This window comes from Corythoichthys intestinalis, chromosome 13 (genome assembly GCF_030265065.1).
Source record: "Corythoichthys intestinalis isolate RoL2023-P3 chromosome 13, ASM3026506v1, whole genome shotgun sequence".
Taxonomy (NCBI): Eukaryota; Metazoa; Chordata; class Actinopteri; order Syngnathiformes; family Syngnathidae; genus Corythoichthys; species Corythoichthys intestinalis.
The window spans coordinates 54152629-54176002 of record NC_080407.1 but is presented as its reverse complement, the minus strand read 5'-3'; the positions used below and the strand labels follow the sequence as shown (position 1 = coordinate 54176002).

The 23374-nt window shown below is 48.6% G+C and overlaps 2 protein-coding genes and 1 long non-coding RNA gene across 6 annotated transcripts in view; 2 read left to right on the top strand and 1 right to left on the bottom strand.

The window, feature by feature from the left end:
• Positions 1–1981: 1981 nt before the first annotated feature.
• Positions 1982–20719, bottom strand: arhgef40 (Rho guanine nucleotide exchange factor (GEF) 40). Of its 3 annotated transcripts, none has more exons than XM_057854994.1 (26): positions 20575–20719; positions 14685–14774; positions 14508–14615; positions 12584–12869; positions 11503–12514; positions 9768–9973; positions 9544–9693; positions 9368–9473; positions 9201–9294; positions 9050–9130; positions 8808–8924; positions 8618–8716; positions 8406–8557; positions 8121–8259; positions 7934–8053; positions 7567–7758; positions 7056–7508; positions 6642–6979; positions 6315–6564; positions 6154–6243; positions 5519–5731; positions 5084–5278; positions 3059–3239; positions 2885–2974; positions 2731–2828; positions 1982–2648 (listed from the first exon to the last, which is right to left on the bottom strand). In XM_057854994.1, the coding sequence occupies exons 2-26, from the start codon at positions 14760–14762 to the stop codon at positions 2622–2624; spliced, it is 4875 nt and encodes a 1624-aa protein (XP_057710977.1). In that variant the 5' UTR covers positions 14763–14774; positions 20575–20719; the 3' UTR covers positions 1982–2621. The 3 variants fall into 3 exon arrangements, with proteins under 3 accessions (XP_057710977.1, XP_057710976.1, XP_057710975.1); XM_057854993.1 differs by lacking the exon at positions 20575–20719 and adding an exon at positions 18324–18533 and having other exon boundaries at positions 11503–12511; XM_057854992.1 differs by lacking the exon at positions 20575–20719 and adding an exon at positions 18324–18532.
• On the top strand, positions 8821–10021 carry LOC130928416 (uncharacterized). The gene is made up of 3 exons (XR_009066684.1): positions 8821–8965; positions 9065–9267; positions 9363–10021. It is a non-coding gene; the product is annotated as an uncharacterized LOC130928416 (long non-coding RNA).
• The window catches only part of clcn3 (chloride channel 3), an 18425-nt gene continuing 15707 nt past the window's right edge, over positions 20657–23374 (top strand). The window contains exon 1 of one of the 2 annotated variants that reach the window (XM_057854997.1): positions 20657–20935. The gene's annotated coding sequence lies outside the window, so the exon portion shown is untranslated. The remainder of the gene's footprint in view (positions 20936–23374) is intronic. The other variant, XM_057854995.1, reaches the window with a different exon arrangement.

Genomic DNA, 23374 nt, shown 5'->3' with positions numbered 1-23374 from the left:
GTGGGGGGGGCAAGTGTGTGTGTGAAATCAATGGAGGGGAGGAGAGATTGATTTAGGGGTGAGGAAGAGGAGGAGGAGTGATATGTGGCTACGGCGGCTGTCCTTTTTGTCGCAGTGTCAGTGTATTGATACTGTAATACACTCCAACCACACACACACACTCTCCATCACCCCCCCTAACAATGCTACCGTGACAACGGCTGTCACGGCGACGCCTACTGGCACAATGCTGCCACAATACCGAGGGCACCCAAGCGGCACGCTGGCAGAAAGGAAGGGAGGGAGGACTGATCACGTGACCTTATCAATGACGTGATCAATGAGAGCGCCGCGACTCCTCGGATGGTTACAAAGTCAGTTTGCATGACGACAGCGCTAATTGCTAAATAGGGACGCCGCGTGGTGTTTGAATGCTGTCAATCAAATCAGTGTCAGAGCTCGTCCATCATGCGCGGCGTGCTACCGTGGGCCTCTTTTTTTTTTTTTTTTTTCCATTTTGCATCAGGGCCCTCCCCCACCCTGCTAATATGATGTAAAAAGCTAATGGCATGCAAATGTCTGTTGTCCCGGTAACCAGGGCTGAAAAATCCCTTTGATGTCTCCCCCCGACTCATTCTCTTCACGTTCTCTTTGTTTGCCACCATCAACATCCCCCCCGCCCATCCTCGCCCTCCCTCTTCTCCCGCCGCTCTGTCTCTCGGCCTTCGCCATTCCAGAGAAGAAGGGGAAAAAAAGTTCCAATTCCACTTTTTTTGTGTGGCCGTCTTTTCTTCTAGTGAGCCCTCCACTGAGCTGCCCTGTCTGCCGCTCATTTCCCATCATTCCCACCTCGTGCCCCCCCGGCACTACCCCTTCCTGTTGCCCCCCCTCCTACAGCCGGGCCTTTATCTCTCACTCCACTCACACATACACGGACATCCAGCCTCCCAGATTTCAGAGAATTTGATCCCTGCAACTATTTGATATTGTGCTCGGCTGCGTCTATTAAATGGCAAGAGGGGCAGGAGGAAAGGGTGGCGGCTCAGCAAGGGTCAAGGGTGTAGGTTTGCATAGGGACGGGAGAGACATAACACTACCAACTTTTCAGGATGCTCAAATTATCCCCAACTTTATATAATGACTTCAGTTATACAGGTCATTTAGATTGTCTTCCTGATGGGAGAAAATATTCAATCCGGGTCAAAGGGCGGTGTGATGGGGAAAATATTATGTGACCCGAAGTGAATTAGCACATTATGCCTTATGATAAATTCAATCTGGGTCAATTGGCGGAATGATGGGGGAAAATATTACATTATGCTTTTGTGATGTATGATTGCTTCTCACACAAAAATACACACGGTCCCAGGCTTCAACTGGGACCGTGTGTGCTTTGGTCAGATGAGACCAAGATTGAGCATTTTGGCAACAAACGCTCAAAGTGGGTCTGGCGTGCCACGAAAGATGCGCATGCTGAAAAGCACCTCATACCCACTGTGAAGTATGGGGGTGGGTTAGTGATGCTGTGGGGCTGTTTCGCTTCCAAAGGCCCTGGGAACCTTGTTAGGGTACACGGCATCATGAATGCTTTGAAATACCAGGACATTTTAAATCAAAATCTGTGGCCCTCTGCCCGAAAGCTGAAGATGGGTCGTCACTGGGTCTTTCAGCAAGACAGTGACCCTAAACATATGGCCAAATCTACACAGAAATGGTTCACCAGACACAAAATTAAGCTCATCCTATGGCCATTTCAGTCCCCAGACCTTGTTTTGTTGGCAAAAGGGGGTTGCAGAAAGTAATAACACCAGGGGTGCTCATAATTGTTACACACATTATTTGATTTCAAATAATTTTTTCTTTTTGTGGGAATTTTTCCCCACTGAATGAATACACTTGTATTGAAGGTTGGATTTTTCTCTTTTTTTCCATTAAGATCCCGTATTATTTGAATAAAAAAAAATTATTAGAAGCTAAAAAACACATCTTTTTCAGGGGTGCCAATAATTATGGAGGGCACTGTAGGTCAATACAAATTCATTTCGCATTAATCATTTAGCCTACAAATTAATTAGATTCGTATTAGTGAGATGTAGCCCTGACCCCCATTCACCAAATATGTTTGGTCTTATTATTGTCCGGTCCCCAGCAAAAAGTGTACATGCAGGTTATGCTGTTATATTGCCTCTTCCAATATTAAGGGTTGTTCTGTGGGCCCAACCCCGGACCCCTGAAGATGCAACAGTCAATTCATTGGTCAACCTTTTTTTCCAAAAAGAGAACACATACTGAATTGTGAGCTTTCTTACTTGACACACAAACAAGTTAACGTGCATCCAGTTTTAATGTCCGAAAGACGGTACAAGAGTGTGGCGCCCCATCAGAGGACAAATATGCAAGCAGCCACAAAATTGAGCATTTGTTGCATTGCAAAAATCTTGAAAAAAATGAAGCCTCAACACCTGGAAAGTCTTGAGATATCGCCGCTGGTTTAGGGTCGCATGTTGTCAAGGCCCAACAATGGCTTTGATCCTGTAATGACTCTGGAAGCAGTCGTTCAGGTTGGTTCCCAGCCATTTTGGGGGTCTGCATCGACTTGACCACTTCATCCCTTTTCGTCCTTACTTGGAGCGGCGTGACGGCTATACCGCAGTGGAGGGTGACTGACCCTGTGGAGGACAAGCCTTCGCAGTGACCAACCTTTGCGACAATTATGAAGTTGCCCCATTAGAAAGTGGGTCAGTTGCGCACCTGAGAACCATCGGCAGAGCTCCTTCCACCCGACGCCGGGGATCCCCCAGCCTCCTTGTGGCTGCCGACGGACGACGAATCCGAGCAGCTGCTGTGCACTAAGGAGCAAGAGAGTCAGCGTTCGAGAGAGTGCAAAAGACGCCGAAGTCTTCACCTCGCTCCAAGACGTTCCTTTGACTTCCGCTGGCGTCCAGTAGCAGTTTGCTGGACACGCCCACGCACAGCGACTCCTTCAGGCACAGCTCTGTATGCGGGAAAATGCAAGTTTTTGGACGAGGTTCGCAAGATGCCGAGCGGCTATCGCACGAGACTCGACCGACATTCTCACCTGTGCTGTTGATGGCATTCGTCCACAGCAGGCGGGCGACGTCCCGAGTCCAAGCCTTGCGTTGCTCCCCATCCGGAGCCTGCAGCGTCACGCAGTCCCTGAGACGAGGAGTCTGCCGCACCCAAACTTCGAACTTCAAGCCGTCCTCGCCCACGCTCTGCGTCAGGCCCATGTCGGCTGTCTGCGCAAGGACAGCATCTTTTGCGTTACAAAAGCAGCGAACAGGAAGGGTTTATGGGGGGACAGAAGAAAAGGAGGAGAGAGAGAGAGACAGAAGAAGCACAAACAACAACAAGAAATACATTTAACGCCTACACTAACTATGACTATGACTAGTTGTATTTCCCGCTGACACCACGTGGGGGGCCCAGTGAACAAGGAGAAGGGGGGGGGGGGAGTCAAACAGATAAGTGATTATGAGGGGTGGAGTGTACACAAATCAGCCATGTGACGTGTAGAACCCATTATTTGAATGTTAGTATGTTGGCATCCTATTCTATGCTGTCTGATCGCTAATCATGACACAGAGTTTTTCTACTTGAGTGTGTCTTATTGCACCTAGTTATGCGTGAATCCCATCAGACATGTGATAGTCCTGCAGATGAGTGGAAATGCCGTACAGGAGCTTCCCCAGGGCCATGCCCTTTCCCCAGCCAATCTGGGGGCGGGACGCAAGCCAGCGCATCCCATTCCACCTCCCTCAGCCCAGCAAGAGGGCTGCAGTCATCCCCCCGGGATCCAGAGTGGTGCACAGGGTCATCTGCGCCTTCAGGGATGGGATGAGGGGATGGGCAACCATCCCTCATCATTCTGTAAGCCTTTAGCAGACACTCTAGTATTCTGTTTTTTACCTCTCTGAGTATTCTGCGCTGAACTCTTGGCGTTATCTTTGGTGGACAACCACTCCTTGGGAGAGAAACAGCAGTGCCAAACTCTCCATTTGTAGACAACTTCTCTGACTGTTGATTGATGAACATCCAGACTTTTCCCAGCTTTCCCAATAATCCTTGATCGCTGGTCTTCAGACAGCTCTTTTGACCGAGCCATGATGCACATCAGACAATGCTTCTCATCAAGACATTTCTTACCAGGTGTGTGTTTTATAGTGGGCAGGGCAGCTTTAAACCACTCATCAGTGATTGGGCACACACCTGACTTAAAATTTTTGGTAAAAATTGGTTTCAATTACTCTTTAAGTCTTTTTAGGTAGAGGGTTCCATTACTTATTTTTTTCCCTTCTGTCATTGTTTGCATGCTATCCTCATTAAAATATATCATAACCCTATAAACATTAGGGTAGTTTTAGTTAAAGCAGACACTGTATTGACATCTGTTTGAATCATAGCCGCCCGAATGGAACTGCTGATCCTTGGGTCGCAGGACAACTCGAGCTACCAACTGCACCACAGCCCGCGAGCCACCGCCGCACCCAAAGGCGTCGTGTCCCATTAGGCAAACCAGGCAATTGCCTAGGGCCCGCAGCCAGCAGAGGCCCCCAGACGGGCCAACAGATTTAGCGCATGCAGCTTTACTGCACTGTCGCAGCGACAAGTGTGACAGTGCCAGTGAAAGCCTTGTGTCTGAGTTCCCTGAAGGGGCCCCTTCACTTGCTCTACACCCCCACCCCCACACATGACTCAGAGTGAGATTGAGCGGCGATTTGGGTTTCTTTTAATTGGCCTATATCCAAGATGAAGAGAAGTTATCCTTCTGGAAGCGACAAAAAAAAGAATTAAAAAAAAAAAACAGAAGAGGAGAAAAGGAAGCAAGACAGCGGTGAGTGTACTATGTTACTGCAGTTTTATGTCCTAATGTAGTAGAAGCCGGGCACTTTGAGTGTCCTAAAAAGCGCTCTATGAGACCGAGGTGTTATTATACTTTTATTAAATATGCTATTGCTCCAAGTCCAACTGTCCCCCTTACGCTCGAAGGGCCCCATGTTGCTTGTTGCCTAGGGCCCCCGGGGACCCTTGCTACGCCTCTGGCCGCACCCCCCCAATCGACACGGCACACCAACTTTTTTACCTTCATGCTGTGTTTGTAGCTGTAGGCTGAGCGTCCCGGTCCAGCGCCACCGCCTCCTCCGCTCTTATGTTTGGTAAAGATGATGACGTGCTGGTAGAGGAAGACTCTCCTGGGGCCCACATGCTTGCGCCGGGTGCTGCCACACACCGTCAACTCGCCCTGACGCACCAGTTCTCCGCGCTCCATCGCGGGAATCTGACGCACACGACCACACTTCAACTTAGCCGCCACGCATCTTTATTGTAAGAGATGCAAAAAAACCTTTCCGCATAATCGGCACTCTCTTTGTGCAAATGTTGTTTGAACGTGTTGTCATGATGTATAAAATATTGAGTCGATTTCAGTGATTTGCAACACCAAGTAAGAAGGAGCAACAGCTGGAAACGTAATTTTGATGGAACAGATTTTGCGGGGGATTGTGACAGGCACTCTTACTGGACAGCCCGCGATGAGGTCGCTGGCCCTAAGGTCCTCGCCATGGCGTTGGGCGTGCTTCAGGACAGAGAGGGCGGAGTCAGAGGAGGGGTTGATGCCACCAAGTTCCTCCAAGGCCTCGCAGTACTGTTCCAGCCGCTCGGGGGGCGCCTGTAGACACTGAGGGAAACACAGAGGCGACAAGGGGGAGGCGGCAGTGGCAGGGAGCTTGGACTGAGAGGGGGAGGAAGGGGATAGGAGACCAGGTGAGCCTCTATTGATGTACAAAGGAGACCACAAAGTCATTAATGCAACGTATATTCAGGAAAAGAAGGACCTGAAAAGACTGTTGGTGATCGACTGACAGCTATGTGGTGCAAAATTTGTGTGACTGGTGACTTCAAATGACTTCTTGTAATAAAACTAATTGTAAATGACACCATGAAAATGGGGTCTTAACAGCAAATGAGCTGGCCCATCTGTCCACTTTCAAACTCAAACGTGGCCTTCTAGCAAAAATGCTCCCCCCCTCCTCCTCTGCTGTTTCAAAGCAATTGAAATTGTGTTTGTAGTTAATATCGCCTCCTGGTGGCCGCTGTTTTCATTCGGTTTCATTCAGTTTTCTCTTTTGCTAGTGCTGGGTTTCAGCAACTCACTTTAAAGAATTCGGCCGCTTGCGTGACTAAAGGCGAATCCAGTTCCGGTTTGTTCCGTATGTAGTCGGTGTAGTGCAGAAAGTGGTCCCGCTAAGTCAAGAAAAAAACAACGTAGTGTGTTTAGTGAAAAGAAAAGCTGGCATTGTAGAGGTTCTACTCACATATTTACTGAAGCAGTCCTGTTGAAGCAAGCTTTGCACCAGCGCGTCCTCCATGGCGGGCAGAAGCTCCTGCGAATGGAAGGTGCTCAGGGCGGACCAGCAGGGGAATAGGGTATCCGCCTTCCCCCAGATGGCGGCCGGTGTGTCCGAGAGCTCCAGCAGGGGAAGATAGGTCTCCTGTACCCCCTTGAGAATGGCCACGTATTGTCGCTCACTGCTCAGCATCCTGCACCAGAGCAAGTGGAGTTTGCTGCAGAGGAAGAGATGAAGGAAAAGATCGGACAGGGGAGAGGCCCAAACAGGCCAAAAGAGGGGCAGGCGGGCAACCTCTGAGCCGTGGATGTGGCCCGCTCTGTCCCCGTTTCTCTCTCGGTCCTGCCCAGCAGCACGTGTTGGCGCGGGGACCCGGTGTGGTCCACCACCTCTTTGCTGCTGACTTCCACCCCCCTGATCAACACCCCTCCTCCTCCTTGAATGGCGGAAGCCAAACCGGTGGTGACGACCGGGTCTGTCAAGGCCCGGCGACCCAGCCAGGACTTGGGGGAGGTGCGGCACTCGGCGGGTTTGGGAGTAGCAGCGCCTCTGCGAGGGGCTAGGAGGGCCTGTAGATCAAAACTGGGATGTCTCTTCCTAGGGGGCTTGGCTGGGAGGGGTGCCTCTGCGGCCTAAGAGGAAACAGTCTCGGTTAGGGATTTTTGGGCACCGCCGGAGAAGCGGCAAAAGGAAATGGACAATTCTCACACTCTTTTTCAAAAGGTTCTGTAGAAACCCTCCGCTGCCTGCCCCCTCTTTCTTGCCCCCTCTCTCATCTCCTATCTTCAGCGTAGAGCAGGTCTGCGGTCTGAACAGCGAGGCCAGCGAACCCCAGGACTGCATCCCACCCTCACCTCCCGCAGCACCCAGGCCCCAGTCGCCCTCTCCCTCCACGTCCCATGCGCTCCCGACCCCAGGCGTCTTGGCCTTGGTCTGGCTTTGGTTCTGGAGGAAGCGCGGCTTCACCTGCGCTACAGTCTGCTGGTAACGCTCCAGCGTACGGCTCCACAGATCCAGCAGTGCTCCGCCGCCCAAGTCCACAGCCAACGAGCGGGCATCCTGAAAACGGGACGGCGGGATGGGTGGCAGGGAGGCCAAGGCGCAGACAGGGGAGGAGGTCAACGGGGAGGCGGTGGACACTTCGTCACACCACTGGGAAGCCTGCGGGGGAGACGGACGATGTTCAGATCCGCTTGCGAGCGCAGGAGATGCCGCTCACCTCGGTCAAAGTAGACAGCAACCGCTGCGTATTATCCAGGGCGGCCCAGCGGTCAGACAGACAGTGCGACATGTGCCGTAGACGCTCCCTGACCGGAGGGAGTCGGACCTGGATGTCGTTCAGGCCCGCCCAATCCAACTCACTCCAAGCCTCTAGGTCAGTGAGCACGCACAGAGTTCGGCTGTGCAGCTCCTGGAACGAAACCAGCTCATGCATTTCTTCACGCTACCACTAGGTGAAGCCATTGTACTTTGTCCTGATCCAAAGGTAGTCTGGCCTCCAAAATACATCATGCATCCATATGAAAAGCCATGCAATGAAAAGCCTAAAGAAGACACGGAAAGAAGGTGTGTTGCCAACTTCTTACATTTGCCGTTTCTCGCAACGTTTTGAACTTTTGCTGCTGGAGCGACAGTCTGCTTAGCGACAGAGGCGGGTCCTTATAGGAGTCCAGCTGCGACTGCACACGCTCCATCTCTTCTTCGCACTGAAGAGTTCAAACAGTTCTTTTGTTCTTGAGACAGAAAATCAGTCTAGCAAATTGGCCGACTCACCTTTTCCAGCTCATCCACTAGGCCGGCCAGTCGGCTCAGCGCATCCAGCTCGCGAGCCCTCCGGTTAGATACTCGCACCAGCCCGTGGAGGGCGTCGTCCACACTGTCGTAAAGTTTGGAGGCTGCAGCCAGCGCGGCCCTGTAAAAGTAAATCCGCCAGCTTTATTGTCTTCTCTGGCTGGTTTTCATCAGTTGAAATATAAACAAAGAACCCTGACGCCATTTCTTGCTGGAAGTAACTTTGAAGGCTAACACGACCCCGTCTGGAACGTTGCGGGAAATTACCTACAATCGGGCGACGTCCGCGCCAAGCCGCCAGCGCTGTTGCTCAATCCTGCCAGACGGGCTCCGCCCCCTCGCTGGAGTTCAGTCAAGCGACAGTCGGCGAGGACGCTTGCCATGAGGCGCCGGTGTTTGTCTGCGCTTGCCGGAACCTCCTGAGGAGACCATGGTAAAATCTTGCTATCCGCGGCCGGCTAGGACCTTCTTGCACTCACCTTGATGTTGTCCACCGGTGGCTCAGCGTCCATTGACCGCAGGGCTTCCGCTAGCAGGAGGAGGGCGCTCTCGCAGCGCTCGGTCAAATTCTCTAAGCTCTAAAGAAGAAAGGCTCCTAGCTTAATGTATGCAATGCGTTCTTTACTCAAAGTCTTTATCTGAATCACTGCGAAATTTTGTTTCTCTTACTAGTCTGAAGGAGAGCCAATCAGAATGGCAATGGTGGAAGTCGCCACCCATATCTGTGGGTAGCTGTTGCCTGTCCACAAACTGCTCGAGGACAGCTGTTCCTTGCACGACGTGGACCTGGGAATGACGCAAAGGAACAGGAGAAATAAGCAATACGAGTTAACACGCGTCGCATCTTATCATGGTTTTTGAGTAACTATAGAGTATTGGTTTTGATTGCAGGAAACCCAAACGCTGCTCACCTCTGTTCCCTCCAGGTCACAAGAAGGCTGCTGTCCCTCCACCAAAACCAGCACTGCTCCAAGACCACCAGGAACCATCCGCTAGGACATCATGTAAGTTTTAATCACCCTCAATGGTGCCAAGTTTTGTTTTCAAAACACGGGCGCTCACCTGGAATAACCTAAGCGCGGAGAGGCAGTGCACAGACAGCGGTGATCGTCTGCAGTCTGTTACCACCGTAAGACCTTTTTCTTTGGCCGCGGGCCTGCGCACAGCAGATGAAGTCAAAGCGCCGTCTTGTTCTGTTGAAAGTCACTCTTTCTCTTTTGTTAGTTTACCGTGCCATCCTGTGGTAGCAGGCCAGGATGCGGGCCATCTCCTCGCTGTTGCGGGAATCTCCCGTTTCAGCTACTACTAGGGCGCGTCCCAATCTGTCCACTGTACCTGTGGTGAGAATGAATCAACCACTCAATATATCCACTGATTCTGCTTGCTTTTCTGGCTTGGAAAATACCAGTCATCCTTAGATGCCCAGACCGGAGAAGCTCTACGTCCAATTCCCTCAGCAAAGGGGCCTCTTTAAATGCATTGACTGACTCTGCCTCCTCATTAGCGGGGATAAAGGTAGCCGATTGCCCACTGCAATCAAGTAAAGATTCTGCCTCTATTTGGATGAACAGAGAAACATTCAATCATGGGCGTGTCTTTAAAAAGAGAAGCAATTCAGGTGAATCGTACCTGTTCCGGTTGCGGCGTTCTCTGACGGGCAGTCCTCGTCGGACCACGCTTCCGAATGGCAATCTGTGATTGGTCGTCGTGTAGACCCGGAGCAGGAAGGGGAGCTCAGATGAAGAGACGCTTTCCCCTGCGGTTTGGAGCCCCCGCGGGAAGCACGTGCGCCAGACCGAGCCTTTCCTTTGGCTCCCCTAACCCTCCTTTTCCTCCTTCAAGCCAAACACATGTTTTCTGACAACTTGATTGCACAATGTCCTTCTTAGCTGTACAAAACAATTTTAGTGATCTCAAAATATTTGAAGTGGCTCTCTTTGTGATGTGTTACACATAGTCATGTGCCGGTTACCGGTTTCAAGGTTTACCGTGGTATGAAAACGTCACAGTTTCAAAACCACTAAAATTTTCCGTCATACCGTGGTACGGTTTTAGCTATTTTTCATGTTCCAAAAATGCAGTGAGAAATCCGTGGTTTGGAGTAGCAGAGCTCACCTCTGTCCTGTGTCTGTCGGTGACACTACACCTGAGCTTTTTCCCCCCTCAAAAAAGACAAAGTCGCTAGTATGGGAATACTTCAGCTACCGAAAAGAAACAGACGGCCGCGGCTTAGAGGAGGAAGGACAGCCGACATGCTTGCATAGGGTGGTTGCCAAGGGAAGTAACGCCTCCAACATGATTTCACCGTTCACATTTACCATCATCCGTCACTTTACACAAAATTTAAGGTAAGTAAACGCTGTCATGAATGTTCCCACCAGCTATGAGAGTTCACTCTGCAGTGGTTCTTAACCTTGGTAAAGGTAACGAACCCCACAAGTTTCATATGTGGATTCACCGAACCCTTCAGAATTAGATAAATTCAAAACTGATATATTTAAGCTAGCAAGCTAATAATTTAGCAAATTCCCATTCAAAATTCTTCTAATTTTGACCGCATGTTTTAAAAACGGGTCAAAAGTTAAGACCACACTGCCTATTGGTATGTTGTATTCCCTCATACCAAGTGCGAGTCAACCTTCCACTGAGAAAACTAGCTCCTGCTTCCCTCAGATCCAGGATTAGCAGTTAAAATAAATTAAGCCTGTAAATTGAACTAACAGGTTTAAAACCTGGTCTAAAAAGCCACTTTACCTAGGGATCTGGGTTTCTTTACCTTTGCCGAACCCTTTAGACTTACTCACCGAACCCCTGGGGTTCGATCGAACCCAGGTTGAGAACCACTGCTCTAGCATGTTTCGTGTGTCTAGCGATGGTAAAACAAATTCTATAACGTTAGCTTGTTAACGAGACAGATGACGCGGCTAGTTAGCATGCCAAGTAGCCTAGTTTTGTAAAATCTTCGGCCATTGTAAACATCTGTTCAAAATAACATTTTCATAATAGACAGGGTGTGTGTTTGTGTGTATTCTGTGTAAATAATAATACGAGTCATACACATGCGCTCTCACTCTCCATTAACATTCAACTAACTGATCATACATTGTTTAAGTCCAGTTCAAAGGGTTCTTGTTCTAATGTTGAGCAACTTTAGCCGTGGCGGTTCAGTTTTTCAATGTTAGTTAAAATATTTCAGTTATTTATGTTCCAATTTGCAAAAGAATTGTAATATTGTGCTATCGTGAAACCGTGGTATTTTTGAATAAGGTTATCATACCGTCAAAATTTCATACCGTCACATGCCTGGTGACACAGTAGTTGCAATTGCAGAAACGTGAAAATAGTTGCTAAATTATGGACCTACCTTGGAGTTCTGAATCCTGGAGCTTTGACTTCCTTTCCTGTCACGCGCTCTGGATTCTTCTTCTTGCCATGGTCGACCGTTCCGCTTTTGCTATCCCTGTTTTTCTGCGCCACGGCGGCCAAGGTTTTGTCCAGTTCATCCTGCGTCGGCGTTGCAGCGCCGCTGTCCTCGCTCTGTGGTTTGTCGATATCCTCGAACACAGAGTCTGAATGGGATCCAGGATCGGAGCAGCCTTCGACGACATGCCCGCCTAAGTCGGAGAACTCGTTGGAGAGCCGAGTGCTCTCAGAGCTTTCTCTTTTTGGCTGCGTTACCCTGTTTATGTCACCTTCACCCCCGACGCCAGGCCGCCTCTCATTGAATGGTCGGCTTCCTCGGCTATCGCTGCCTCTCTCAGAGTTCTGGGCCAAGCAGGAGAAAGATTGTCCACCTCCACTTGTTTGTGTGACTCCTAGAGGAGGCACTAGTACACGCTCCTCAGGGGCAGTCAAAATGGTTTTGGGTCCGGAGAGCCCCCCAAAGCTACCAAAGTGGTTCATTTGGCCACATCCCACCAGCTTTTCAGTCCGCAGTTTGATGGCTTTTCCCCTCTTGCAAAGAGGCAAAGTCTTGGTTTTGCATATGCCGTGCATTTCCAAGTACCTGTGCCTAGAGTCGACACCTCCGTCCGGTCCACTTCGCGGCTCCAACAGCTCCACGTAGTCGCTATCGAGCATAGGATGTCTCGCGGTCCGCCCGAGTCCGTCTTCGCTGCGCCTCCGCAGAGGAAGCGGGGGCTCTGAGTCCAAACCATCCGGCGGCAAGGCGCTATCTTCCTCCTCCTCAGCCCACCCCCAGGAGTCCCCACTCCAGCCCTCAGGCCGACCTTTAGACAGGTAGCCCTCCGGATCGGAAGTTGGGCCGGGCTCCCCGGATGGGTCGTGTATGAATTCAGGGTAGACGACCTCCTTCCACGGGAGGCGAAGCACGCCGTCAGACGTGCTCACCAAGCACGTGTCGAGACCGCCACCTGCTACGTTTACAGCGAAACAAGAGTTATGACCGACTGCCAGATGGTCGAAGATCTCTACAGAACTTTTACCTTCCCGCCTGTGGCCCCTTTCTTTGTTGATGCTGTGCAACCACTCGCTAGTGAACACAAGGGGGTGCTGGGACTCAGGCACCAGGATTTCCTGAACAGTGCGCCCCCCGGGAGCCAGACACTTGAGGGCCAGACGTGGACAGCGTGTAGAGAAGGGTACCACCTGAAGGTAGAAGTCATTGCAACGCAGCAGTCTCCAGTCCAGGGTCGAGAGCTGGACCACAACTTTGTTGCCGAGACACAGCGGCCAGCCGGAGTGGAGGAAGAGGCATCCCAGGTACTGAGACTAGGAAGAGGGACAGAAAGTCTAAGAAAAAAAAAACCTCTTAAGAATAGCATATTTCAATCATGTTTGTAGGATCTGCAAGCTGAAATCAATTACACTGACGAGCAGAAGTACTTGCACACCTTGTGATTTTGCAAGTTCACCCACTTAGAATACTTAGTACAGAAGCCTTTGTTTGCAATTACAGAAGTCAGACGCTTTCTGTAGTTCTGCACCAGTTTTTCACATATGGAAGCAGGAATTTTGGCCCATTCCTCCACACAGATCTTCTCTAGGTCTGTCAGGTTTCGGGGCAATCGTTGAGAAACACCAAGTTTCAGCTCCATCCAAAGATTTTCTATTGGATTGAGGTCTGGAGACTGGCCAGGCCATTCCAGAACCTTGATATGCTTTTTATGTGGCCACTCCTTTGACAGCTTGGCTGCATGCTTTGGATCATTGTCATGTTGGAAGGTCTAGCCAAGACTAATCTTCAAGTCTCTGACTGAGGGAAGGAGGTTGTGGCTCAAAATCTGACGATACATTTCACCATTCATCCTCTGCTTTATACAGTACAGTTGTCCTGTCCCCTTTGCCGAACAGCAGCCCCAAAGCATGAGGTTTCCATCCCTATACTTCACAGTTGGGATGGTGTTCTTGTGATTGTACACATCCTTGTTTTGAATGAAATGACAATTTTGAATGAAAAATAAATAAATAAAATTTCTAGCTTTGTCAGGGCCTTCACGTCGGGGAGTTCCGGCAAGAAATTCTAGCCACTTTCACCCCTGGTGATAAATGCACTGTTTTTAACTGCTGACTATTGAGCAGATTTAATCTGAGGCATGGGCCCAGTTAAGGAAAGGAAATTGACTGGGTGTGTCTGTATTTTCTACTCAAAATGGAGTGATTCCATATTTTTTCATCAGAATGGAGTGATTCTATATTTTTTTCCCATGCATTTGCCCTATAAAAGTAGCATTTACTGACCACCATGTTTTTTATGTTTCTTTTAGTGTTTCTGAATGCCAAGGAGTAGCACTTCTGAACTAATTCATTATTTTTTTCAAGCTTTTCATCTGAATTTGTTCTACATAATGAAATGTCTGAGTGAGTGCTCATCCGAGACTGGTGATTCCATATTTTTAAGTGGGTGAACTTGCAAAATCACAAGAGATGCAAATGCTTCTGCTCCTTACTGGATATGTCAGATAACCTCTGGCCCGGTGCCGGTCTGGACTCTGGCATGTCATGAGTCTAAAAGTTTGCCAGCCGGTTCCTGTTGTGTAGATGCCACTGTATCCCCCTTTGGCTCCTTTCCTCCTCCCATGGCTTCACTGCCATGCCCCTCCCCCCCTCTGGTCCTCAAAGAGACCCCTATCATCCGTAACTTTCAGTAGTTCGTCTTTATCAGGCCTGTCCCCGAAAAGGTCTCTGGTCCCCCAGTTGGAGGCGCGAGATCTCTCGGTTTCTGTTTTTCCTTCTCTCACATCTGGAAGGAATTACTGTCATGACTCACCGTCTCAGAGCAGCTCAGCGACATGGAAAAAGAGCCTCAAATGCACGTGTATGCATTGCAGACATGTGCACCCGCAAACTGAAGTTACCTATACTTATTTGTCACAAGAAGTTCTCCTCCTGATCTAAAGACAAACTCACACATGCGTGCTGCTGGAGCTTGTGAAGAAGGTGCTTGGCGGGAACAAAGTAGTCCAGGAGGTAACGAAGGCTGTCCTGCTGGTAGGTGGACTCCAGTACCGTGAACACCTATGCGGACGACAGATACCTCTCAATCGCTGTTGTGAATGTGTTTAAATGCGTGGGTAACTTGCATACCTGCGAGAGGAGAGGTGGCGCGGTACTTTCAAAGGGTGGGTAAAGGGATGAGAGCGCCCCCTGCACGCAGTCCTCCATGGCCTCCGAAGCCTGATCGGGACAAAAGATCAACAATCAACTTTGGAGCCGAGCAGTTCTCATTGCGCCACATTCTCTCCTCCCGGCTTCCTGTTGAACATTCTGGGGAGTGTCAAACATTTCCCTCGGACGACTGGCGGTCAATGTGTGACCCGTGCGCACACACACAAAACCCTCTCTCTCTTTCTCCCTGGCACACGTGCGCGAGTATTTATTTCCGATGTGGCCAGTTGACATGGCAACATGCAACATTTCCCCTCCCTTTTCCAACTATGTTTGTCCGACACCCACCCAGAAGGGGCGAGCACCCCGCCCTCTGCTCCCTGTAAAGCCGTAATTGTGTTTTCTTCCCCTTGGCTTTCCCCTTTTTACCTCCACCCCTCGGTGCGTGTCATCTGACAACAATTACACGAATTTCATCCTCTGAAGGCCCCGCATTGGGATGAAAAAGTGCTGGAGAAGACATTAGTAACGATTTACGTATACAAGCAAAATCTTTTCTGAAAACAACACAGAATCTTTTTGTTTCTCATTTTGACGGCATGTTTTATTCACAGGTCAAAATTGGGGTAGGGTGACATCACGGTTCTCTCATAATGCGGGGCCCTGCCATTGTCATACCTCTTCTAACGCACCAAATACACCATACTCCGCGGGGGAACTTCGGCAAGGGGTGGTGGGACTGGTAGCTGGGGAGAACCTCCATGCGCCGGTACCGCTGCCCTAAGCCGGGCTCTCCTTTTTTAATGCGTACACAGCACTACCCTCCCCACAAAATTCCATCACGGTGCTGGATAATAGCTGCCAGTTGGGGACCTGGCAGCCACAGTAATAGGGCGGTAGGTGGGTCCCACATTTTTAAATCTATGGGGTGGCTCCCGGGGCGTGGCCTCCTCTCTGCCTGGGCGGCAGTGGGGGGATCGAGCTCCGGTCCCGCGGCGCTTCTCGGCGCTCTCCTGCTTACGCCTTCCCCCCTCTTGTCTACCTGGGCGCCCTCCCTGCGCTCCAGCGCGGGTCGCTGGCTTGGTGCCGTTGGGTCTGCTGGGTCTTGCCTGCTCTGGGTGGGGATCCTGCCCTACCCTGGGCTTGGTGGGCTGCTGGGGGTCCCGTGGTCTGCCATGACGGTTGGGGGGCTGCGGCGGTGGCTTGTAGGCCGGGTGGGCGGCGGAGGTGGTGGATGACGCTAGGTGGGGACCCTGCCAAACCCTGGGCTTGGTGGGCCGTTGGGGGTCCCGAGGTCTGCCATGCCGGTTGTGGGGCTGCGGCGGTGGCTCGTGGGCCGGGTGGGCGGCGCCGGGTGGGGATCCTGCTCTACCCCGGGCTTGGTGGGCCGCTGGGGGTCCCGCGGTCTGCCATGCTGGTTTGGGGGCTGCGGCGGTGGCTCCTGGGCCGGGTGGGTGGCGGAGGTGGTGCGTGACGCCGGGTGGGGATCCTGCCCTACCCTGGGCTTGGTGGGCCGCTGGGGGTCCCGTGGTCTGCCGTGCCGGTTGGGGGGCTGTGGCGGTGGCTCATGGGCCGGCTGGGCGGCAGTGATGGTGGACGCGGGGGGTGGTGGCGCACCCCCTCATCCTGTCCCTGAAGGCCGGTTGATGGGGGAGGCGAATGGCCTGGGTGCGCACCCTGGATCCCAAAGGGCATGACGATGGCCCCTTTGCTGGGATGCGGGAGGAGGGATGGGCTGTGCTGGCTCACCCCCCGATTGGCTGGGGTAGGGCGTGGGTCCCGCCAGCATTTCCACTGGTCTATTACATGTCTGATGGGATTCACGCGTGACTAGGTGCCACTAGACACACTCAAGTAGTAAATATTGTCACGATTGCCGATCAGATAGCATAGAATAGGATGCCAGCATACTCACACTCACAAGCGATACACACAAATACTGGGTTCTACATGTCACATGGCTGTTTTATGTATACTCCACCCCTCCCAATCACTGATCTTTCTGACAGCCTCCCCTTCTTTTTTCCTTGGTCATCAGCCCTCCCACATGGTGTCAGCTGGAAATACAACTGGCTAACGATAGCACCAACATATTCATAGTTAGTGTAGACGTTCAATGTATTTCTTGTTGTTGTTTCTACTTCTTCAGTTTCTCTCTCCTTCTTTTCTTCTGTCCTCCCATAATTCCTTCCTGTTCGCTGCTAACCACTAATAAACAAGGCATGTTGAGGATGTCATACTCCCCAGACCAATCGAATAATCAGATTTCCATTCTCCGTGTCAAGCAGCTGAACAGGACCGGTTTAAGCTAGCAAGCTAATAATTTAGCAAATTCCCGTCCAAAATTCTTCTCATTTAGACCTCATGTTTCATTAATAGGTCAACATTTGAAACCATGCTGCCCATTGGTCTGTTGTATTCCCTCATACCAAGTGCGAGTCAACCTTCCACTGAGTAAACCAGTTCCTCCTCCCATCAGATTGAGGACTAGCAGTTAAAAGAAATAGCCTGTAAGTAAAAGCCTGTAAATAGGGAGCAAACCAGTCCAAAACCTGGTCTAAAAAGCCACTTTTCCTAGAAAACAGGGCTCTGTGTTTCTTTACCTTCAACGAACCCCTGGGGTTCGATCGAACCCAGGTTAAGAACCACTGCTATATCCTAATCGTCCCAAGTGTATAGTATTTCGACATGTTGTGTACGGCGTTCTGCGGAGGCGGGATGCAGCTCGGAGCGGAAAAGTGGTGAGTGGGTGTGAAAGGTCCCGAGGTTTCTGTAGTGACACATGATTTAGGTTTCCAAAGTCTGTGTTCCTTGTTAGAAGAAAACAAGAACGGTGTTGAAGGGAGGGCAACACCAGATGGACTTTGATAAGAAACCGTGGCATCGCTCTGATAGAAATAAAGAACGAACAAGATAGACAACAACAGGCAGACGAATGGAGGAGGGGAGAAAACAGAGAGAACGGTGGGAAAGTTGAGCGTCCGTGATGGGAAGCAGATGTGATCAAGGAGCCTCCACAGACTTGAGGTTTTGGTCCCGAGAAATGCCAAAGAATACAGAAAAGCAGAAAATTCCCGCCTGCTGGCTGGAGAATGTGGACAACTTCCAGCTGCCTGCTGCAGAGGTGCAATATGGGAAACAACCATGAGGCGTCTTTCTATCCGCTGCGTACAAGCCACTCGATTGTCTTTAACCAGCTCACGTCAGAGTTGAGGAATGGATGGGGCTAGATATGCTCCACATGGATTTGTTGATCAGCCGGGACTGGCAGTCTGTCAACAAAGGCAGGAAGTGTCATTGGAGAATACCCAGCAAGAGTGTGTTTTCACTCTGCCTACTTGTGTGAAGAAGTTTCCTAGCAAATTTTTGGACCGGAGATCCTTTTCCCACTCCGGAGTGGTCCGATGTGGAAAACGCGGCATCAAAACTTGAGCGACCAAACTGCGTTTTTTTATCCCTTCCTGCAAGGACCCTCACCGATCCACCCTGCAAACGCGCTTCTTCGTGCACCAACCCGCCCAGGTGTCCTCGTACCCCCTGGAGATGGTCGGGCAACACGCGGCTGACCACTTCTGGGGAGTTTCCATACTTTCCATAAGAAGAAATCTCTAGACTCACCATGGTTGAGATAGGAATCCAAATCAGTCCATGGTTCCTTTCCTGAACGGGCGTCCTCTGTGCATCACCACGGCGCTCTTCAAGTCTCCACGGGCCGTGTTCTGATCACGCTGGATTTCCCAGCCTGGAAATGTCCAAGTTGCATAGTCCTCACTCCCACAAACCTCCCACCTCTCCTCCCCCTCCTCCGCCCAGCCAACAAGAGCGCCACAGTCTGACTTTACACTCAAACTTTCCATTCTTAGCCCTAGAGGGAGCTCAACCAATAAACCGTTCATATGAGCGAAGGTTGGAAAAGAGGTGGAGCGTCCAGATGTTTGATTGACAGCATTTTCGGAGTCCTCACTGCTGTCCCTCGCGATTTGGAGCTAACATAACACCACTATTGGAAACTTCAGCTGTCTAATACTGCCCTCTGCTGTGGACAAAAAAATGTTGTTATAACGGATAGGACACTTTTTTAAAAAAAACTTTCCTGATACGTCCATAGGCGGAGTTTGACTTTTGGGGCAGGGGGGGCACCACATGTAAATGACCCTGAAAAGCAGTGTCAGCAATAAAATTAACTTACAAGAATATTTGTAAGTGTTTTTTGTTTCCCATCATCCTTGAGGGGAATTCTAAATCTGGCTGCTTAGGCAATACTTCTCGCCAAGATCGTCATCCATTGAATATGGTATGCCCGCTGGTGTCGTGCCAATGTAGTTACCCCAGTCAAACATTGTATCCTCTGGGCCGAGCCATATGGAGGTAGATTTGTGTCTTTAGTATTCAATCAAAAAAATGTTGCTTCAAAAAAAAAAGTTGCTTCAATCAAAATATATATTTTCAACCAAAAAAAAGTCGCTTCAATAAAAAAAAAAAAAGTGTTTGCAAAAATAAATTTGAAACTGAGGTCTAACGAGGCTCCACTCGTGACCTGCAATAATGGCACCCGTTTTAACTCATTATCGGTATAAAAGACACCTGTCCACAACCTCAGTCAGTCACACTCTAAACTTCACTATGGCCAAGACCAAAGAGCTGTCGAAGGACACCAGAGACAAAATTGTAGACCTGCAACAGGCTGGGAAGACAATCTGCAATAGGTAAAACGCTTGGTGTAAAGAAATCAACTATGGGAGCAAATATTAGAAAATGGAAGACATACAAGACCACTGATAATCTCCCTCGATCTGGGGCTCCATGCAAGATCTCACCCCATGGTGTCAAAATGATAACAAGAACGGTGAGCAAAAATCCCAGAACCACACCGGGGGACCTAGTGAATGACCTACAGAGAGCTGGGACCACAGTAACAAAGCCTACTATCAGTAACACAATGCGCCGCCAGGGACTCAAATCCTGCACTGCCAGACGTGTCCCCCTGCTGAAGAAAGTACACATCCAGGCCCGTCTGCGGTTCGCTAGAGAGCATTTGGATGATCCAGAAGAGCACTGGGAGAATGTGTTATGGTCAGATGAAACCATAATAGAACTTTTTAGTAGAAACACAGGTTCTCGTGTTTGGAGGAGAAAGAATACTGAATTGCATCCGAAGAACACCATACCCACTGTGAAGCATGGGGGTGGAAACATCATGCCTTGGGGCTGTTTTTCTGCAAAAGGACCAGGACGACTGATCTGTGGAAAGGAAAGAATGAATGGGGCTATGTATCGAGAGATTTTGAGTGATAATCTCCTTCCGTCAGCAAGGGCATTGAAGATGAGACGTGGCTGGGTCTTTCAGCATGACAATGATCCCAAACACACAGCCAGGGCAACAAAGGAGTGGCTTCGTAAGAAGCATTTCAAGGTCCTGGAGTGGCCCAGCCAGTCTCAAGATCTCAACCCCATAGAAAATCTGCGGAGGGAATTGAAAGTCCGTGTTGCCCAATGACAGCCCCAAAACATCATCGCTCCAGAGGAGACCTGCATGGAGGAATGGGCCAAAATACCAGCAACAGTGTGTGAAAAGCTTGTGAAGAGTTACAGAAAACGTTTGGCCTCCGTTATTGCCAACAAAGGGTACATAACAAAATATTGAGATGAACTTTTGGTATTGACCAAATACTTATTTTCCACCACGATTTGCAAATACATTCTTTAAAAATCAAACAATGTGATTTTCTGTTTTTTTTTTTTTTTTTTTTTTTTTTTTTTACACATTCTGTCTCTCATGGTTGAGGTTTACCCATGTTGACAATTACAGGCCTCTCTAATAGTTTCAAGTGGGAGAACTTGCACAATTAGTGGTTGACTTAATACTTACACTGTAAGTGCTAAAGAAATTTTTGCTCGCTCACTGGTGCCCCGCTGTGCCCTAGTATGGCATTAGGTCTAGTGACGCCCCTGGAAGTCAGTGTAGTGGCGACTTGACAAAACTTCAGCTTGTAATAATAATAGCAATAATAATAAAACTAGTGCGACAAGGCGACGTCATGCACGGAAAACCGGAAGCAACCGTCTCTGACCCAGGAACGAGACGGGAGACGACAACACAGGGGCGATTGACGAGAGATTCGCGGCCGTAGCTGCCGCTTGCGCAAACGTCTGCTTGTCTAAAGTAGGCGATTGGAAGCCAGAGCCAAGATGAACTCTTGCGTCCTGAATGGATTTAAGGCTTCGCCAAGGTTGGTTTGCGTCCTCCCTTGCGCGCTGCAGCTGACGCACCGGAGGCTAGCTTTAGCATCCAGTCATTGAATATTCACCGCTCAACGCCTCCTTGAGAAAACACTGTCGCCACTCAACAATTTTATTTTCATGATTAGTCGTCCAAGTCTGAACGGATAAATCCAAGAAAGTTTTGGGATAGCCTTGTAATAGTTACCCCACGACGGGAAACAAGTGCGCCGAGCGTCGGGTTTGCTAGCTGCACAATCGGGCTAGCATCTACCCTGGCTTGTTTTTAGAGAGAAAAATGCTTCAAACTCAGTTCAAACTAAACATTCCTTGTCATTTTCAGTTTAGAAACGAGCTACACAAGTAGTTAGCTTAAAGATAACGTACTAACAACAGTTTCTCTTCGCTAGGAAGTAGTGCTGCAACGATTAATCAATTAACTCGATTATTCGAATAGAAAAAAATATTCGAATTTTGTTGCTTCCAGTATTTGTTTAAAGTTGTGTTGTCATGGTTTATTTTGAAATTTTATTGATCAGGGTGGATACACTGCCCACTGGTCTGCCTCATTACACATGGCTGAATCCAACTGCTCCCTGTTCAGACCAATGTAAGCTCAGTTTTTGTTTGAGGTAATGTGTTTGAATTAGGGCTGTCAAACGATTAGAAAATTTAATCGAGTTAATTACAGCTTAAAAATTAATCGCAATTCAAATCATCTATAAATAATGCCATATTTTTCTGTAAATTATTGTTGGAATGGAAAGATAAGACACAAGACAGATATCTTCATTCAACATACGGCACATAAGTACTGTATTTGTTTATTATAACAATAAATCAACAACATGGCATTAACATAACTAGAAACTGCAATTTCGGGTATATTACACCTGGGTCTTTCCTCTGTGGAGATACAGATCTTAGCCCCACTCAGGTCTATCAATAAGTAAACGCCATTAGAAATGATTGGGAGAATTGGATGTCTATGTTCGTCAATGGCAGCACCCTCCATAAGCGTCAATGCACTCGGGGACATTTGGGGTACACGTCCTATTGATATCTGGTCATTTCCTGTTGATTTGGGGATATTGTTTTTTTTTGCCATTGAAAATGACTGGGAAAAAATTTGGACGTCCATGGACGTCAATGGCAGCACCCTCTATCAGTGTCAATGGAAGTGGGGAAGTTTGGGGGACACGTCCTGTTGATATCTTGTCATTTTCTGTTGATTTGGGGATTTTTTTTTCCCCATTGAAAATGAATGGGAAAAATTTTGGATGTGCCTGGCTGTCAATGGCATCGACTTACATAGGCGTCAATGGAATCCAAGTACATTGGCATCAATACAATGGAGAAACATGCCCGTCAATGGCATTAAACATTATTAAAATTCTGTTAAAGCAATCCATGGATAGAAAGACTTGTAGTTCTTAAAAGATAAATGTTATTACAAGTTATAGAAATGTTATATTAAAACCCCTCTTATTGTTTTCGTTTTAATAAAATTTGTAAAATTTTCAATCAAAAAATAAACTAGTAGCTCGCCATTGTCGATGTCAATAATTACACTATGCTCATGAGGTGCTGAAACTCATAAAATCAGTCGCACCCAAGCGCCAGCAGAGGCTGACAAAAACATCAAACACAAGTAACAAGTGAACATTACACTGTGCTGTCATTTTAATCTGTTTGAGCGGGGCATGTGCGTTAAATGCGTCAAATATTTTAACGTGATTAATTTTTTAAAAATGATTACTGCCCGTTAACGCGATAATTTTTACAGCCCTAGTTTTAATGCATTCGTATTTTAGCTTATAGGTATATTTAGCCGTTTTTTTTGTGGGAATATGTGCCTGAACCATTTGTTAAGAGCATTGTGAAACAAAAAAAAACATTAGCATTTTATAGCATTTAAGCTAGCGGATTTTTGCTATGTAAATCAGCCAATTGTTCTTTTGTTTTACATAGATCCTTGTTTATTCATTTTTTATAGCGTTTGAGGCTCAGCTCAGATATTTTAATTTTTCATGTTCCTTATCTGATTACTCGATTAATCGAATTAACTAGTTCCTCGATTAATCGACTACGAAAATAATCGATAGCTGCAGCCTTAAAGATAACGTACTAACAACAGTTTGTCTTCGCTAGGAAGTAGTGCTACAACGATAAATCGATTTACTCGAGTATTTGATTGGAAAAAATCTTCGAATTTTGTTGCTTCGAGTATTTGTTTAATTGAAGTGGTGTTGTAATGGTTTATTTTGAAACAAAAATTGAATTTTAATGAATAAGGTGGATACTCTGCCCTCTGGTCTGCCTCATTTCACATGGCTGAATCCAACTGCTCCCTGTTAAGACCAACGTAAGCTAAGTTTTTGTTTGAGCTCATGTGTTTCAATGCATTCGTATCTTAAGTTTATCGGTATATTAAGCCGTTTTTTGTTGTG

Coding starts and splice junctions, on each gene's coding strand:
- arhgef40 (XM_057854992.1), bottom strand. Junction 6,980..7,055: donor AGAACCTTTTGAAAAAGAGT/GTGAGAATTGTC, acceptor GTTTCCTCTTAG/GCCGCAGAGGCACCCCTCCC. Junction 2,829..2,884: donor AAGGAACGTCTTGGAGCGAG/GTGAAGACTTCG, acceptor CTTGCTCCTTAG/TGCACAGCAGCTGCTCGGAT.